The following is a 14951-nucleotide window of genomic DNA, read 5'->3' as shown; positions in this document are numbered from 1 at the left end:
AGAAAACCCAAATCCAGAGTGGGTAAGCAACTTACCCAAAGCCACCCAGCATGTTAGTGCATGGTGCAGACATGCAGGGTGTCAGGCGGGGTCTCTGCTCCTGCTCCCCACATAAGAACGCAGGACATGGTGAGACCAAAAAGGAACACCCACAGAGCTATAGATAGGGGAGTCATATCACTATAGTCTCGCTGGCGGCTGGGTTAGAGACACAGGAAGCAAGAGCCACACTATCTGCAACCTGCCATCCACTTCTCTCTGCCAACCAACCTCACTTGCTAGCTACAATCCGCAGTGTTAACTGCAATCGGCTCTTACTAGCTCAGCCACCATCTTCTTGCTAGCCCTCCATTTGCTGCTAGCGTAGCCACAGCAATTATATTAGTGGCCAATGGCTCACTCGTTACAGCTGATGGCCAACTAGCCATAGCTGATGGCCATCCAATCACGGCTGATGGCCATTTACTACCCGAGTGAGCACCTTTCCACGTGAGGGCGAGAGCCTGGAAACTGCACTCCTGGCTCTGTCCCCACATGCACCAAGAGAGACTGTGGCAGTGGCAAGAATATGTTGATAATGTTTATAATTTTTTCTTACTGGAGTTAATCCCAGAAGCATTTTTCTTAGTTCAAAGAGGTGTTAAATAATTTACCTTTTACTTTGACAGCAGCACTTACTCTCCTACTGAGACTGAAATGGGTTCGCATTCCCTGACCACAAAAGGACAGAGACTGAATTGCACATACACCGCAGATAGCCAGCCAAGTTAGCAAAGCTCCCTAGGAGGCCGCTTAAAGGGCCGAAAATGCTGCTTCTCTACAATGATCACCCAGCGCTGAGGGACCTCAGCCGGCTGGAGAAAAAAGGAAAGAGGTCCCTCCTAGAGGGAGGGAGCTGAGAATCAACTGAGAACCGGCCGGTGCTGCCAGGAGGGAAAGGCGAGGAAGGAAAAGAATTTCAATGAGTCCAGGGGGCCTCTGCTCCCTCAACAACCAAACTGTGATGGACAGCCTGGCAACCAACCCTCTTCACCACTACCACCACGCCCCGGGAGCCTGAGACCCAAAGGAGATGTTAAAAACGGGCTCTGCAATATGGGTGCTAAAGAAAACTTCTTCCAACACTCACCAAAAAGTGAGCCCTCGATAAAGACAAGAACTCACCGGTCCCCAAACCTGTACTATTCTCTCCCTTCCCAGCCAAGATGTTCACTACCTGCCAACCGTCTCAAAAAGGGGAGGTTCTCGGCCTCACGTGACATTGCAGTCACGTGACCTGGGCCTGGCTGGAGCGGAGGCGTGCGTCCCAGCTCCCGGAATCCGAGGGGGCCGGGAGTGCTCGCCCCACCCCAGCCCCCAGCCTGACGCGACCATGTTGTCCCGCCTGCTGAAGGAACACCAGGCCAAGCAGAATGAACGCAAGGAGCTGCAGGGTGAGCCGAACATCGGGTCTCTCTCGCGCCGCGGCCTAGCCTCACCCCGAGCCTGGACCTCGAGTAACGGCCCAGATCCCGGGAAGGGCGAGGGCTAGTTGCACGGGCATGGAGGGGACGGGAGGTGGCTTTTTTGGAAATTCCGTTCCCGTGCCAACGGGCTCCACTCCCTTTAGCAGCTCTCCGGCTCCCTCTGCAAACGCCTCCTACTCTCGGTCTCGGCCGCCCCCTAGTAACGCCCACCGCTCACGGAACACTGTGCCGATTGGTCCAGGCAGCCTCTCATCCTGGAAGTGGGAAAGGACGTTCCTGAAGGGGGGAGGGTGTGTGGGACCCTACAGAGATTGGATTCTTGGAGGCCTGAAATCATCGAAACAGGCGTGGGGCCCTTGTTTCCTGAACCCGGCCTGGGAATCCGAAGTTACCAATCCTTAGGCCAAAAAAGTGAGAAAAGAGTGCCTGGGAGTCTGGAGTCCTGGACACTGCCACTAACTCGTTAGCGTCCCTTGGCGAGTCGCTTCCCCTCTCAGGGTACCAGTTTCCTCACCTCTAAAATGAAGAGGCTTGCTTTGTGTTTGGCAAAGTCCTTTTCAGGTCTGGCACTCTGAGATTAGTTGAGGTGTCCCCGCAACTAGCAGAATAGTAATGAATGGGCTGGGAACCTTCAGCACCACCCCTCAACAAACCAAGTCGCCATTCCGGTTCCTTTCCTCTCCCCCCAGAGAAGAGGAGGCGAGAGGCTATCACTGCAGCGACCTGCCTGACAGAAGCTTTGGTGGATCACCTCAATGTGGGGTATGAACCTCTTTCCATGGACATCAGCTGCCCCTGCCCAAGTTTAGGAATTGGCAAGGTCTAGCGAAGGGCAGAGTGCTCTTGAAGGGGTGAGGCGTTCCACTCATTCCCTACCCAGTCTAAGTTTATGGAGCGAGGCTTGAGTCAGCTCTGACCCCTAAATTGGGCAGGGAGGAGCAGCCACAGTGGTTGGAGAAGCAGCCAGATTTTCCCCTCCCCACAATAACCCCTAGTGCTCACAACTTGATGCCATCTGCCCATTTCCCTTTACCCCTCCAAGTCCAGCTGTCACTTTGGTGGGAGGGAGGGCACCCTCCTTCACCACAGCTTACCACCCTCTCCTTCTCTACCTCCCACCCTCTGGCAGGCCTGGGGAGCAGCTGTCAGGAAGGAGATGGCACAGCTGGTGAGGTGAAAGCAGAACCTATGCCAGGAGCTACAGCAGAGCCAGGCTGTCTCTGCCCTTCCTTCTGGGTTTCCAGGGACCACCCCCTGTTCCAGTCCTAAAAGAGAATGCCAATAATAACTAAAGACTTGAAAAGGAGCAAAGAATATTGTCTCTTGACCCTGAGTGACCCAGAAGAGTGCAGAGGTGATGATTTGATAGGCCGTCTGTTGAAAGAAAGGAGGCAGTATGATGCCTTTCATCCCAGAGCAAGTAGAATAGCTTGGTTGTGAAGGCAGAGACTGAGTCACCCAACTGAGCCAGGCAGGGGCTGTCATCTTCATTACTCATTTCTGGGGAAGATTAGGGGAAGACAAGGCTATGTTGGAGCCTCTGATCTCCCCCTACCCCCCACCACTGCCCCAGACCTCTCCCTTTACTCAGTGTGAATAAGAGAAAGCAGGAGGTCAACAAGAAAAACTGAGATTTTTAAGAACTCAAAGGGAAATCTTGAAGCATTGGGAGCCCCCTGCTCTGTTTCAGCTTCTACACCACCTCTTAGTGTGGCCCAGCTGTCCCTAAAGAGAAGGGACAGGGTCTACCCCCTTTCCTCCTTCCCACATTGGTGCCTCCTGGGCTCTGCTGTGAGGTTAGCCCTGGCTTCTCCCTCTCCTCTTCCTTTGCTAAGGGCCACCCTCACTTTCAGTCTAGAGGGCAGCTAAGCCAAAGCCAGATTAGAAAGGGTTTTGTGTTGCTGCCTACGGCTCCTCTCATTCCCCGGAAAGGAACACAAAGGCTTCGTCTATCCCAGCCCCTGTCAGGTGTCCTTCCCACTCTCTCCACCCCACCAACCCCGTGCCCCCTCCAGCCCCCACAGATTCCAGTGGGTGGGGGCACCGGATGTGGAGTATCCCAGCTGACCTAGAGCTTTGGGGTGGGAAGTGAAAGATTCACCAGCCAATAAGAGAAAACAGTTATTGCACAATTATTATGCAGTTATTGCAGGAGGGTTGTGGGGGAACGAGGGCAGGCAGAGAGTTGGTGATACCAACATCTTGGCAGTAATGGTAACTGCAGCCAGCACCTTGGTTGAGGAGAAAAGCTATTACATAGAGCAGAAGAAAAGTAGAAAGTGTGCATGTGTTTTCATTCATCTGTGTGGGCGAAAGGAGAAGGGTTGGAAGAGAGACTGAGAGCCAAGAAGCAGCCCCTGGGAGATCTTCTCTCTACCCTGAGTTCCTGGGGAGGGGGTTGCTCTCCCATCCCACCCCAGATTCAGGGAGTGGCCCAAGTTCCCTTCCCAACTACTTGCACAGATCTCTGGGCTTCCAATCACTGCCAGATGTGTCCCTCCCTGTTGCTGGATTTTCCCAGCTTCCCTGTGCCCTCTTTTCCTTCCCAGCTTCTTCAGGCATATCCCCCCACCCAGGTTAGCCCTCCCTGCCCCCACCCAGCTTCAGGAACTCCTTTTGGGGGTAGGGGATGGTATGTTTCTAGTCAGCTCCCAGCGAGGCTTTCCTGGGAATCCTGGGAATGGGAAAAAGGAGCTGGCTTCATTTGCACATACTAGTGTCCTTTGTATCCTATCCCAGAATGGCCAAAATCATGAGGTTTTGCCCAGCCTGACTCCTGGCCGGCCCCCTACTCTTGCAGTGGTATATTAGTCCTAGAGACCACTCCTACCAGGTGGATGAGTTGCTCTCCTCCTTCCTCCAACCTTTAGTGTGGCCCAAGCCTACATGAACCAGAGAAAACTGGACCATGAGGTGAAGACCCTGCAGGTGCAGGCCGCCCAGTTCGCCAAGCAGACTGGCCAATGGATCGGGATGGTGGAGAACTTCAACCAGGCACTCAAGGTGGGCCACACTCCCTACATCACCAGCCCCGTCCTGGGCCCCCACTGAATACCTCCAGTGAGTCACCTCAGGCCTGGGGTAAAGGAGGAAGTAGGGGTGATCCCAGAAGCCCCATCTATGGCCCCAGTGTCAGAAAAGCTAGAAAAAGGTAAAGGTAGTTGGTGGGTCCAAGTACAGGCCTTTGTAGGAGACAGGTGGAAAGTGCCCCCATTCATTCCCCAAGCCACACTCTACCCACCCTGATTTGTGGATTCCCACCCCCGCCCCTTCCTAGGAAATCGGGGATGTGGAGAACTGGGCTCGCAGCATCGAGCTGGACATGCGCACCATTGCCACCGCCCTGGAATACGTCTACAAAGGACAGCTGCAGTCGGCCCCATCTTAGCCCCTCTTCCATCCCCCTCTACCCTGCTCTTCCTACCTCCCCATGGGGCAGAAGTGGGGCTGACAGCCCACGAATAAAACACAAGCTTCCATTTCTCTGTGGTACCTTTTCAGGAGCTACTAGCTCAGCCTGATGGGGTGGGAGGGGAGTGGAAAGGTCAAAAACTGTTTCCCTAATGGACGGGCACCTTTTGGGTAGAGGGTGAAACTAGCTTCCTCTTACATCCCAACTCTCTTTTCCTCCTCTGGCCTGGTGCAGGTGTCTGTTGGGTAACCAGAGGGGGAAAGTTCCCACACAGCCCCAGAGAAGGTCCCCGTGGGCCCTGCCCCAAGCTTCCTAACTCAGGACTTCAGTTTCCTGCAGAGAAATAAGACAGGGAGTGGGTCTGATCCCGGTTCTGGCAATCTGCCTCTCCACGTGCTTATGGCCTCTCCCGGCCTGGTGCTAAGCAGTGTCATGAGTCTGGGCCAGGTGGGAGATTAACTCGCATGTGGGGACACTTCGGGGCTGGGAAGGGGGAGGAATGGCAGGTACAAGGTCACCAACAGAGAGGGGCAGCTGTCATCCTTGACATATCCCTCCTCCTGGGAATCCATGACAGAGGTGGTCAGAAACATTGACTGGAAAAGTTAGCCCAGAAGGGGGTCTGGGCATGCCTGGCCTGTGCCAAGCCCTGGCTTGAGCTGGCGGGCTCCAGCTTCCCTGGCCCCTCCTCCTCGCCCTCCCCAGTACAGCCCACGTGCACTTAATACTTCTGGCACCCAGTCCACCGCTGCGGACTTCGGCCTTAGCTGTAGCCTGGGAAGACTGGGAGCAAAGTCTCTCAAACAAAGCAAAAGAAGAAGCTTCTGGCGTTGTAATACCTGCTAACTTTCCCTAGAGGAGGTAAGCAGGGTACTGGGAGCTGGGGTGCAGAAGACTTGCAAGATATTACATGTATTGATAACTCAAAGCTTTAAGCTTTTAAGGTGCTTCCTCACACAGTCTCCCCCTTTGATCCTCCACAATTCCCCCGTGGGCATGGTGGGTGTTAGTTCTACTTGGCAGATGAAAAAACAGGTTCAGAGACTCAGTGAGATGGTCACCATTACACAGTAAGTTTGGGGCCACCAGGAATGAAATGCAGGACTCTGCATGTATGTGTTTCCTAAAACAAGGCCCAGAGTTCAGAGTTCAGATGTCCCTGGTTTAGCAGGAGAGAAGAGGTGACAACAAATAAGGTCCTCCTGCTGCTGTGCAGCAGGGCTGCACACGGGACCCAGCTCAGCTGGTTTTCGTTAAGTTAGCCGCAAATACATGGCCAGCCCCGATCCTTGCTTTGCCTAGATGAGGCATAATTTGCCATTTGTCTGCCAAGCAGATAATTTCTCAAAATGCTGGGACCAGAGACTTTCAGATGGGGAGGATATTAGGGGCAAGGTCTTGGGGACTGGAATAAACTAGACAAGTTTTGCTGCCCAGCCTCGGCTGCCACCTGCAGGTCACTTGGGCTGAGGCCATGTGGCTGCCTCTGCTGCTCGGAGCCTTGCTCTGGGCAGCGCTGTGGTTGCTCAGGAACCGTCAGAGCCTGCCCCCAAGTGAGGCCTTCGTCTTCATCACCGGCTGTGACTCAGGCTTCGGGCGGCTTCTGGCACTGAGACTGGACCAGAGAGGTTTCCAAGTCCTGGCCAGCTGCCTGACCCCCTCAGGGGCAGAGGACCTACAGCGGGTGGCCTCCTCCCGCCTCCATACCACCCTGCTGGATGTCACTGATCCCCAGAGTATTCAGCGGGCAGCCAAGTGGGTGGAAGCACGTGTTGGGGAAATGGGTGAGTATGGCTGGGGCCACGGGGGACATGGTGTAGGGTGTTCACTCGCAGGTGCTGTGGGAAGCCAGAGGGACTCTGAGGGGGAGGAGCAGTGCTCAGGTCCCCCCAGGAAGGAGAGGGGCCATGGGAATGCCCCACTACACTCAGTGTCTGTCTCACCTCCCCACAGGGCTTTTTGGTCTGGTGAATAATGCTGGTGTGGCTGGCATCATTGGGCCCACGCCATGGCTGACCCGGGATGACTTCCATCGGGTGCTGAATGTGAACACACTGGGTCCCATCGGGGTCACCCTTGCTTTGCTACCCCTACTGCAGCAGGCCCGGGGCCGGGTGATCAACATCACCAGCGTGCTGGGTCGCCTAGCAGCCAATGGTGGTGGCTACTGTGTCTCTAAATTTGGCCTGGAGGCCTTCTCAGACAGCCTGAGGTGAGGGGCAGGGCCCTGGCTCCCAGCCCAAAGGTCTGGGATTAGTGTCTGCCCTGCAGAGATGATTAAAACACAAGGAGTGGCATTCTTCAGAGGTGACAGTTTAGAGCTCGACTTCATGGGCTCAAATACAAGCCTCTCATGCGAGATTTGTGACCTTAAAAGTTAGTTCTTTTTACCCCCATTTGTTCCTTGTCTGTTAAATCAAGATGAGAAGACCTGCCTCATGGGTGTTGTGAGTGAAATGAGGTACAGGTAAGGCCTCAACAGTGCCTGGCATGTAGAAAATGCCCCCAAAAACCTATCATTATTATTAGTGTTGTTATTAACTATTATGATGAGCTGGTACCTTTACATAATATTTTCTCATTAATTCTCCCAGCAACCCTCTAAGGGGAGGTATTAATACCCTTAGAGTAACATAACTTACCCAAGGCCACAGTAGGACTGTCTGCTCTCCTACAGAGCCTGGTCACTCTGTCCTTCTGCCCCTTATCTTTAGACAAGAACACTTGAAGTCCCTTGAGAGCACAGTGGAGACTTGATGAGGATGACACAGAAGCAGGGCCTGAATTTTGAGCAGAATTATGAGTCCTCTAAGCTAAGCCAACCTTCTGAAGGAAGCCTGCCTTTGTCACCATCACTCAGCAAATAATTTCAATATTGACTTTTGTCCCTATCTCTCAGTCTTTTAATTTTCCAATCGGCAACATGGAACACATACTTTATACTTGGATTTCTGCATCTGTGCCGGGGTGGTTAGATGTATCCCCACTTTCCTCCAACAAATACCAATCTACACCCTTCATATCCAGCACTCAGGACTCCTTGTGTTTGGGAGCTAGGGAATGGGGTTCTTCCACTTGGGAGCTAGGGAATGGAGTTGGCAAACTGGTTCTCAGGCCAGATGGGCCAGCTGCCTACTAGGTAATAATGGTTTTTACATTTTTTTATTGTTATAGAAGTATCTATATATCACTAATTTTTAGGCCTGCAGTACCAAAAATATTTACTGTCTGGCCTTTTAAGAAGTTCGCTGACCTGTTCTAGGTCATAGAAAAAAATACAAAGGAAAACAAATGTCAAAAATACCTCCATTCCTGTCTTTCACTTGCCGCTCATTCCAGGACAGCAGGGATATCCCTTACTGTCAGGACCCCAGTCCCTGGTCTGTGATTACTTTCCCATCTTAGCCCCCATCCATGTGCCTGAACGTCCCCTCCTTATGAGGGCAAGAACCCAGGAACTTCTCTCTGCCTCCCTCCAGGCGGGATGTGGCTCCTTTTGGGATACGAGTCTCCATCGTGGAGCCTGGCTTCTTCCAAACCCCTGTGACAAATCTGGAGAGTTTAGAGGATGCCCTGCAGGCCTGCTGGGCACGGCTGCCTCCAGCCACTCAGGCCCACTATGGGGAGGACTTCCTCACCAAGTGTAAGTAGCTGGGCCCATATGCCAGAAGGGTCAGTCCTGCACCAGCCTGCTGGGAGGAGGTGGGCAGGGAAGTCAGGAAGGGGGTAAGGATGAATGGGATGCCACCCAGGCCATGTGGAGCCTGCCCACTCTCCAAACTGGGCATGGGACTAAGGATTCCTCTCATCTCCACTGGGGAACAAGCCCCAGGACCCACAAGAGGGCCTGAGATGGGCTGGAGTGGGACAGGGACGCTAATTATAACCACCCACTGGGCTGCAGACCTAAAAGTACAGCAGCGTGTCATGAACCTGCTCTGTGACCCGGACCTAACCAAGGTGAGCAGGTGCCTGGAGCATGCCCTGACTGCTCGTCACCCCAGAACCCGCTACAGCCCAGGCTGGGATGCCAAGCTGCTCTGGCTGCCAGCCTCCTACCTGCCAGCCAGCTTGGTGGATGCTGTGCTCACCTGGGTCCTCCCCAAGCCTGCTCAGGCAGTCTATTGAATCCAGCCTTCCAGCAAGAGATTGTTCAAGTGCAAGAACTTTATGTATCCCCACCCTGGTACTGCCTGGTACCTGGCATAAAATAGACAATCAATAAATGTGTACTGTTTAGAAAAAACAAACAGGTGGGCAAAGATGAAGGTGCTCGATTTGAGTGCTAACTACCCTAGGCTGCCTTATTGCCCAGGGTCTCTGGCCTGTTTAGTGCCTGCTAAACTAGCACCCACTGCGGGGCACAAGGTGGCCGTCTTGCATATCCAGGTGATCTTTGAAGCTGCACCTAAAGGAATGGCCACCAGAGGGCATTACTGGACATCTTTATTTTCTACATGGAGTAATGCTGCAATTCATTGTCTGGAGTGGGAATAGCAGTTATATATTTTTCTTGGGGGGGTGAGGGGAGGTGGTGAGGAAGGGTCAGAGCCAGGCTTAGTGGTTTCCATGGGGAAAAAGGCAGTACCCACTTACATTCTGTTATCTAATCTTAGTCAAGAAGGATGGACACTGGCCACATAGGTGTCAAAGCAACTTATCACCATCCAGAAAGGAGCTAGGCCCCTGGGTGGGGGAGGGAGTTGCTGGGCTCTCAGAGGTGAACAGAAGGCCAGGGAGCAGATGGTACACAGTGGGCTGGTCTCTCCCAAGTAGAACCTTTGTGGGGAATCCTTTTGACTTTTGCAGATGGCTTCATGAATGTTGCAGCACTGAGCCTGGCAGCACAGGAGTAGGAGGCAGGGAGGGCAGAGGGCCACAACCTCTTCCCAATCCCTGCTTCCACTGTCAGCCCAACCAAGGCCTTCAGCAAAATCCCCTTTTGCCAACACCCCCCAAAATAGGCCTGCCTGTCCCGGAGGTGCAAATGGAACACAGTCCCAGAAGGCAGGAACATGGAGGGGAGGGAAGGGATAAAGTATCACTCTTTAAGATAAACTGAGACTGTCTTTTCAGTCTGAAAAAATAATCCGTTTAATTGAAAAATGTGGAATATACTACCCCACTCTTCTAGATGAGGGGCTGAAGAGACCAGACCCCCTACATCACTTCATAGCCACTTTGGATACTTTTCACAAGGCAGCAGCCAAAGACAATTCCCAGGACCTAGAAGGAAAGATAGGGAGGAGGTATGGAGAGGAGTCAGAAGGGCGAGGTACCCCCAACCCATCCAAGAGACCTTAAATATACCTGGGGCTCCCCACCCCAGAACGTACCTCCTGCTCAGCACCCTCCTGCCCACTGCCCCTACTTCCCAGATGCCTTGGAATGAGTCCCAAGGGCACCTCTCACCTCAATAAAGGCAATGCCCAGGGCTGCTGCAGCCACCACCAGAATGTTGCGCCTCAGCCAGACCCCAATCTTCTCCACACAGCCCTGAACGGTAGCAGGCACCAAGGGTAAGAACACAATCAGGAGCCTCCCACCCATCTCCCCTGGTCCATCTGTCTCTCCCCCACCCTCTGTTCCTCTCACCCCACCACCCCTAACATTTCCATATCCCCTCCCCATCCCTGATCCCCAACTTCCCAGAGCCCCAACCCTGTCCACCTCCATTCCTGGTTCCTCTCACCTCTTAAAACATTTCCCAATTTTCCTAAGTCCCCTCCTACCTCATCTCAGCCTCCTGCCTACCTCAGTATGGATCTCTTTCACACTGAAATTAATCCCACAGCCCTGGGTGACATTGACGCAGCAGGAATCAGGGACTCGGCCCTTGGGCTCCAGAGGGATGGTCTCCCAGTCTGTGTAGTTAGCTGCCCCACAGCATTCGTACTAGGAGAGAGGAGATTTGGGGGAGGTTGTGAAGTGAACCTCCACCTTCAATCTAGAGATAAGAATCTCCTCCCATTACCCCTGCTCCCAGCAACCCCACTCACTTTTTTCTGCATCTTGTCCAGGAACGAATCGGTCTGGTTCTGTTTTGGGTAATTCTTCATCTGCTGCCGGACACCCTTATTAAATTCTGACATCACCTGGGAGTAGGGAGGAACACTGTTGAGGTCAGAATTCAGGGCACCTGGGTGCCAGAGCAGCCAGGCCTCTGACACAGGGCCCTCCCCTTATTCCCTGCTTACCTTGTCTCTAAACACATAGCCAGCAATGGCTGCAGCCACCTCCACCAGCACAATAAGAGATAGGAAGATGACAAACTGCAGGAGCAAAGGACAGGAGTCAGGTTTGGAGTCTGGGTAAGGGTGGGCCAGCTGTGGCCCAGCCAGTCTCTGGAACACTCACACAGATTTTCCTCACTTCACCCACCCTCGTGAGCCCCCACAGAAGTGACTTTCCAGAAGTCCCAAGCACCCACACTGGCCCCACACCCTACTCACCGTGATCATAAGACAGTAGTTCTCCTTGCAGGCCCCACAGCAGCCCACAATGGCTACCAGGAAGAGGAAGGCACCCACTGCGATGATGACCACAGGCAACATGACCCACTGGTTGATAGTCTGACTCAGGAAGAGCTGGGCCCCTATACCCACAGCGATCAGTCCCACTGCACAGGCCTGCAAGAATGGCGGGTCAGGGTTAGCCCAGACCCACAATCCACACCCCTGGGGTGCATCCAGGACACAGACTTAACCCCATCAAGGAAGGACAGATTCTCACCCCTCCAGGAAACTTTTGACTGTGGGGGAGGAGGATGACCCATCCTTGCCCTAAAGAAGTTCCCATAACGCCTTAACCCCAGGGCACATATTCCTAACCAAGAGTAGTGCTTCCTGTGGGCCTCATGGGTTCCCAGAAGTGCCCTCTCATCATCTTCCATGCCCAACCCATCCCCATCAGCTGTGATTAGGGTTCCTCCAGCCAGCTAGGCCAGGGAAAAGGGGACAAGTATAGTGTGCCCCTCCCTGGACGAATGGTAGCCTCTCAGGGAAGGAGCAAATTGAGGTGCGCAGAGCCCTTCCCCACCCACAAGCAGCTGGGAGGGGTGAAGAGGGATTGAATGAAGAGGAATGAGGAGGTGGAGAGCCAGTAAAGAGGAGGTGGAGAGCCCCAAAGGAGGAAGGAGGCTGGGGAGGGCAGAGTAGCCCTGTAGCCCGGAGATAACATCAGCCGTTGGCTGGTTGCCCCACTGCCCCTATCACAAGTGATTGGGTCACCAGACAGGAAGGGCCAGGAGGGGTTGGAGCTTGAGGGTGCTGCGCACTCAGGCTGACCATTCTCATCCAAATCAGCTTCAGAGGTCCCAGAAGGCTGGAGGAGGGGGTGGCCGTGCAGTTTTCAGCTGTTCCCCGGGGTTTCCTTCCACATCTGGTCTCCAGCTGCCTTCATTCTTGGTCCCTCAGCCCTCAGCTATCGGAAGCCAAGTCTTCCCACACCCTGCCAGCACGCCCCCATCGTCCCCACTCCCCACTCACGCAAAAGGCCAGCAGAAAAACGTAGTGCAAGATCTTGACACATTTCATTCCTCCTTCCACCGCCATGGCTGACGGGCCTGGGGCAGAGGGGAGGGGAGGGGGATTAGAACTCGCCGAGGGGGCTCTCGGTTTCCGGGCTCCCTGCCGGCCCTCGAGGCCTTCCCTACTCGGCCCCCATTCCCGGCCCCGCCCACCCGGATCTACGTCTCCCAGCCCCCTCTTCTCCTCGGCCCGAAAGGGGTGGGGGCGACCGCCGAGCAGCCCGCACCAGCTCGTCGGCCCCGCGGCCCAGGACAGATCGGAGGGCGCGGACTCTCGGCCGCCAGCCCCAAGAGTTAAGCACCCCTCCCCGGCAGACCAGTCCCGAAAACGGTCCTCAGCCCAAGCCCGACCGCCCGTCACTTTCCCCTACGCTCTGACCACCCCAAAAAAATAGGTGCGGCCGGCACCCCAACCCACTCGGGCCTCTGGAACTTTTCAAAGTTGCGAGGGCCTGGGAGCTGCCCGGGGCGCCGCACGTCTTCGGAGGCCGGGGCCAGCCTGGAGGAGGGGGCTGCCGGCGATCCGACGACGACGACGACGCAGCGGACCTAACCCTGCGCCTCACCTGGGCTCCTCGAGGCTGTGCGCTCCTCTCCCGCCGCCGGTCAGGGGTTCTCTAGCTGCGCCCCCCGGCTCCGACCCCGCCCGCCGCGCGGCCCCGCCCAGGCCTCCAGCCCCCTCCCCCGCCGAGTGGCCGCCGGCCTCCCTCATGTGACGCGGGAACAGCTGCGGCCTGAGTCACCCAGCCAGCGGAGGGGAGGGCCGAACCCGCGCTGGGTTAGGGCCACGTGGCCCCGACCCGGGAGATAGCACCCACCCCGGCCGAGTGAGAGCACTAGGAGCAGGACCTCTGGGTGCCTGGGTCTCTTATGGCGCCTCCAATCCTGTGCCAACTAGGGTAGAAGAGTGGGACGGAGCGCTGCTGGGTTCTCTCTGGTTCAGGGAAGCGGAGGAGGCGTGTGAGAGCCAAAGCAGGGATGAGTGCCCGGGCCGGGTGGCGGAGCTGAGGCAAGGTGACAAGATGGTCGGCCAGAGACCTCCCCCCCTCCCTTCCTCGGGCTCCATCTCTTTTCAAGGCCCTCTCCTTCCCCGACAGCAGAGGGCGCTGTTGGCTCCCTGGGATCGGGTGTGGCCAGAGTAAACAGAGAAAGTTCCCAGCCTCATACCCTGGGAGTCCCCCAACATTCTACAGGGGTGTTTCTGTCCCCCTCTGTTAAGTCTCTTCTCCATTTTCTAGGGCTTCTGAGTAGCAGGCTGAGAAGGGGAGAAAACCCTTCACCAGGCCATCCCATCCAGTCAATTATGATCCAGCAGAGTCAGGTCCCTCCCTCTGTGGGAAGATTGACAAGGTCTGTGCTCCCACCACTCCTTGATCAGCCTGTTGTGGTGGATGGGCACTAAGAGAGACATGACATATACTCCCTGGATTTCTCCACCCCATCCTAGCAGACAGCCCTTCTCATCCCAGAGTGCAAAGCCAGGTGAGGGCTGGAAGTGGAGGTGAGAGGTTCAAGCTGCCTCCCTCCCTTGTGTGCGGTGGTGGTCCCCAGAAGTTGCTGTGTGCATAGGCCAAGGACAGAAGCAGCCAGCACATTCTCCCTCCCCCAGCCTGCGCCCCACCCTTTAGATTCCTACAATCCTGCCTCAAGAATCACTTCCTGAGTCTCAGTGTGTGTACACAAAGGAAAGAAACTGTGTGAGCAAAAGGAAGGAGATCTGGGCTGTGCTGAGCACCAATTTCCAGGGTCACAGCCTTCCAGCAAGACACACCAAGCCCATTCCGGACCTTGCTTCCCAGTTATTCTAGGAGGCATGCTGTGGAGGAGGAGCGAAGATGCTGGAGAAAGGCGTATTCAAAGGTTTCTTTATTGTATTGCCTCTAGATACCAGGCATGTGGTAGGCACAGGGCAGGGGGCAGCAAAGCAGGGAAGTCAGTGGCCCTACCCTCCGCCAGCAGGCAGAACCAAGTCCACACTGTGAACAGACAGAAACATCTGGTGGCAGCTGGATGAACCCAGAGGGAGGGACAAGTGGTACCTCAGCCCAGGGAGGAAAAAAGAAAAGAAAGGATTTCACGGAAGTGGGTGGTGCTCTCTGAGGTGACTTTAGAGAATAAAGGGGCAAGCTCTCAGTTCCAAGGACAAGGAAAGGGCCAAGTGTAAAAAAGGAGTAGTTTTAAAGTCCATGGCAGGATAGGAGTGGGTGGTTCAAAAGGCTCAGGAAGGATGTGGTGGTAAAAGATAGACGGGAGGGAAGGTGGTCTAAAGTCAAGATTAAGAAACTTTAGACACGTAACAACCAAGTATAATGCTTGGTCTTTGATTCAATCAAACCACCTGAAAGATATTTTGGGAACAACTGGGCAAATTTGAATATGGACTGAGAATTAGACATGAGAAAATATTTTTGTTAGCTATGATGATGGTATGAATATGTAAGAAAATTACTCTATTTTTTAACGATTCATACTAAAATGTTAAAGGGAGAAATACATCTTATTTGTTTTGGAGTACTTCACAAAACACTAGATGAAAACACAAGGA

At 54.4% G+C, this 14951-nt stretch overlaps 3 protein-coding genes across 6 annotated transcripts; 2 read left to right on the top strand and 1 right to left on the bottom strand.

Annotated features, from left to right (window-relative positions):
* The first annotated feature begins 1349 nt into the window (after nucleotides 1-1349).
* Nucleotides 1350-4945, top strand: BLOC1S1 (biogenesis of lysosomal organelles complex 1 subunit 1). The gene is made up of 4 exons (XM_019742394.2): nucleotides 1350-1433; nucleotides 2156-2228; nucleotides 4337-4469; nucleotides 4744-4945. The coding sequence occupies exons 1-4, from the start codon at nucleotides 1373-1375 to the stop codon at nucleotides 4852-4854; spliced, it is 378 nt and encodes a 125-aa protein (XP_019597953.1). The 5' UTR covers nucleotides 1350-1372; the 3' UTR covers nucleotides 4855-4945.
* Nucleotides 4946-5483: 538 nt separating this feature from the next.
* RDH5 (retinol dehydrogenase 5) lies at nucleotides 5484-9128 on the top strand. Of its 2 annotated transcripts, none has more exons than XM_019742390.2 (5): nucleotides 5484-5739; nucleotides 6335-6662; nucleotides 6832-7090; nucleotides 8358-8521; nucleotides 8783-9128. In XM_019742390.2, the coding sequence occupies exons 2-5, from the start codon at nucleotides 6353-6355 to the stop codon at nucleotides 9004-9006; spliced, it is 957 nt and encodes a 318-aa protein (XP_019597949.2). In that variant the 5' UTR covers nucleotides 5484-5739; nucleotides 6335-6352; the 3' UTR covers nucleotides 9007-9128. The 2 variants fall into 2 exon arrangements, with proteins under 2 accessions (XP_019597949.2, XP_019597948.2); XM_019742389.2 differs by having other exon boundaries at nucleotides 6316-6662.
* Nucleotides 9129-9943: 815 nt separating this feature from the next.
* On the bottom strand, nucleotides 9944-13405 carry CD63 (CD63 molecule). 3 transcript variants are annotated; one of them, XM_074325596.1, is made up of 8 exons: nucleotides 13225-13405; nucleotides 12366-12442; nucleotides 11331-11507; nucleotides 11076-11150; nucleotides 10878-10973; nucleotides 10633-10773; nucleotides 10291-10374; nucleotides 9944-10104 (listed from the first exon to the last, which is right to left on the bottom strand). In XM_074325596.1, exons 2-8 carry the CDS (start codon nucleotides 12429-12431, stop codon nucleotides 10039-10041), a joined length of 705 nt encoding a protein of 234 aa, XP_074181697.1. In that variant the 5' UTR covers nucleotides 12432-12442; nucleotides 13225-13405; the 3' UTR covers nucleotides 9944-10038. The 3 variants fall into 3 exon arrangements, with proteins under 3 accessions (XP_074181697.1, XP_019597950.2, XP_019597951.2); XM_019742391.2 differs by lacking the exon at nucleotides 13225-13405 and adding an exon at nucleotides 12973-13121; XM_019742392.2 differs by lacking the exon at nucleotides 13225-13405 and adding an exon at nucleotides 12825-13019.
* Between the last annotated feature and the right edge of the window lie 1546 nt (nucleotides 13406-14951).

The sequence above is a fragment of the Rhinolophus sinicus genome, linkage group LG02, assembly GCF_036562045.2.
Source record: "Rhinolophus sinicus isolate RSC01 linkage group LG02, ASM3656204v1, whole genome shotgun sequence".
Lineage (NCBI taxonomy): Eukaryota > Metazoa > Chordata > Mammalia > Chiroptera > Rhinolophidae > Rhinolophus > Rhinolophus sinicus.
This window is presented reverse-complemented; position numbering and strand designations above follow the sequence as displayed.

Bases quoted from the DNA above. Each gene is read 5' to 3' on its own strand.
- RDH5 (XM_019742390.2), top strand. From the start codon at position 6,353: ATGTGGCTGCCTCTGCTGCTCGGAGCCTTGCTCTGGGCAGCGCTGTGG. The intron at 6,663-6,831 runs GTGAGTATGGCT...ACCTCCCCACAG, and splicing joins AGCACGTGTTGGGGAAATGG to GGCTTTTTGGTCTGGTGAAT. The intron at 8,522-8,782 runs GTAAGTAGCTGG...ACTGGGCTGCAG, and splicing joins GGAGGACTTCCTCACCAAGT to ACCTAAAAGTACAGCAGCGT.
- BLOC1S1 (XM_019742394.2), top strand. From the start codon at position 1,373: ATGTTGTCCCGCCTGCTGAAGGAACACCAGGCCAAGCAGAATGAACGC. The intron at 1,434-2,155 runs GTGAGCCGAACA...CTCTCCCCCCAG, and splicing joins TGAACGCAAGGAGCTGCAGG to AGAAGAGGAGGCGAGAGGCT. The intron at 2,229-4,336 runs GTATGAACCTCT...TCCAACCTTTAG, and splicing joins GTGGATCACCTCAATGTGGG to TGTGGCCCAAGCCTACATGA.
- CD63 (XM_074325596.1), bottom strand. From the start codon at position 12,431: ATGGCGGTGGAAGGAGGAATGAAATGTGTCAAGATCTTGCACTACGTT. The intron at 11,151-11,330 runs GTGAGTAGGGTG...TTGCTCCTGCAG, and splicing joins ACTACTGTCTTATGATCACG to TTTGTCATCTTCCTATCTCT. The intron at 10,375-10,632 runs GTAGGCAGGAGG...GCTACCGTTCAG, and splicing joins TGAAAGAGATCCATACTGAG to GGCTGTGTGGAGAAGATTGG.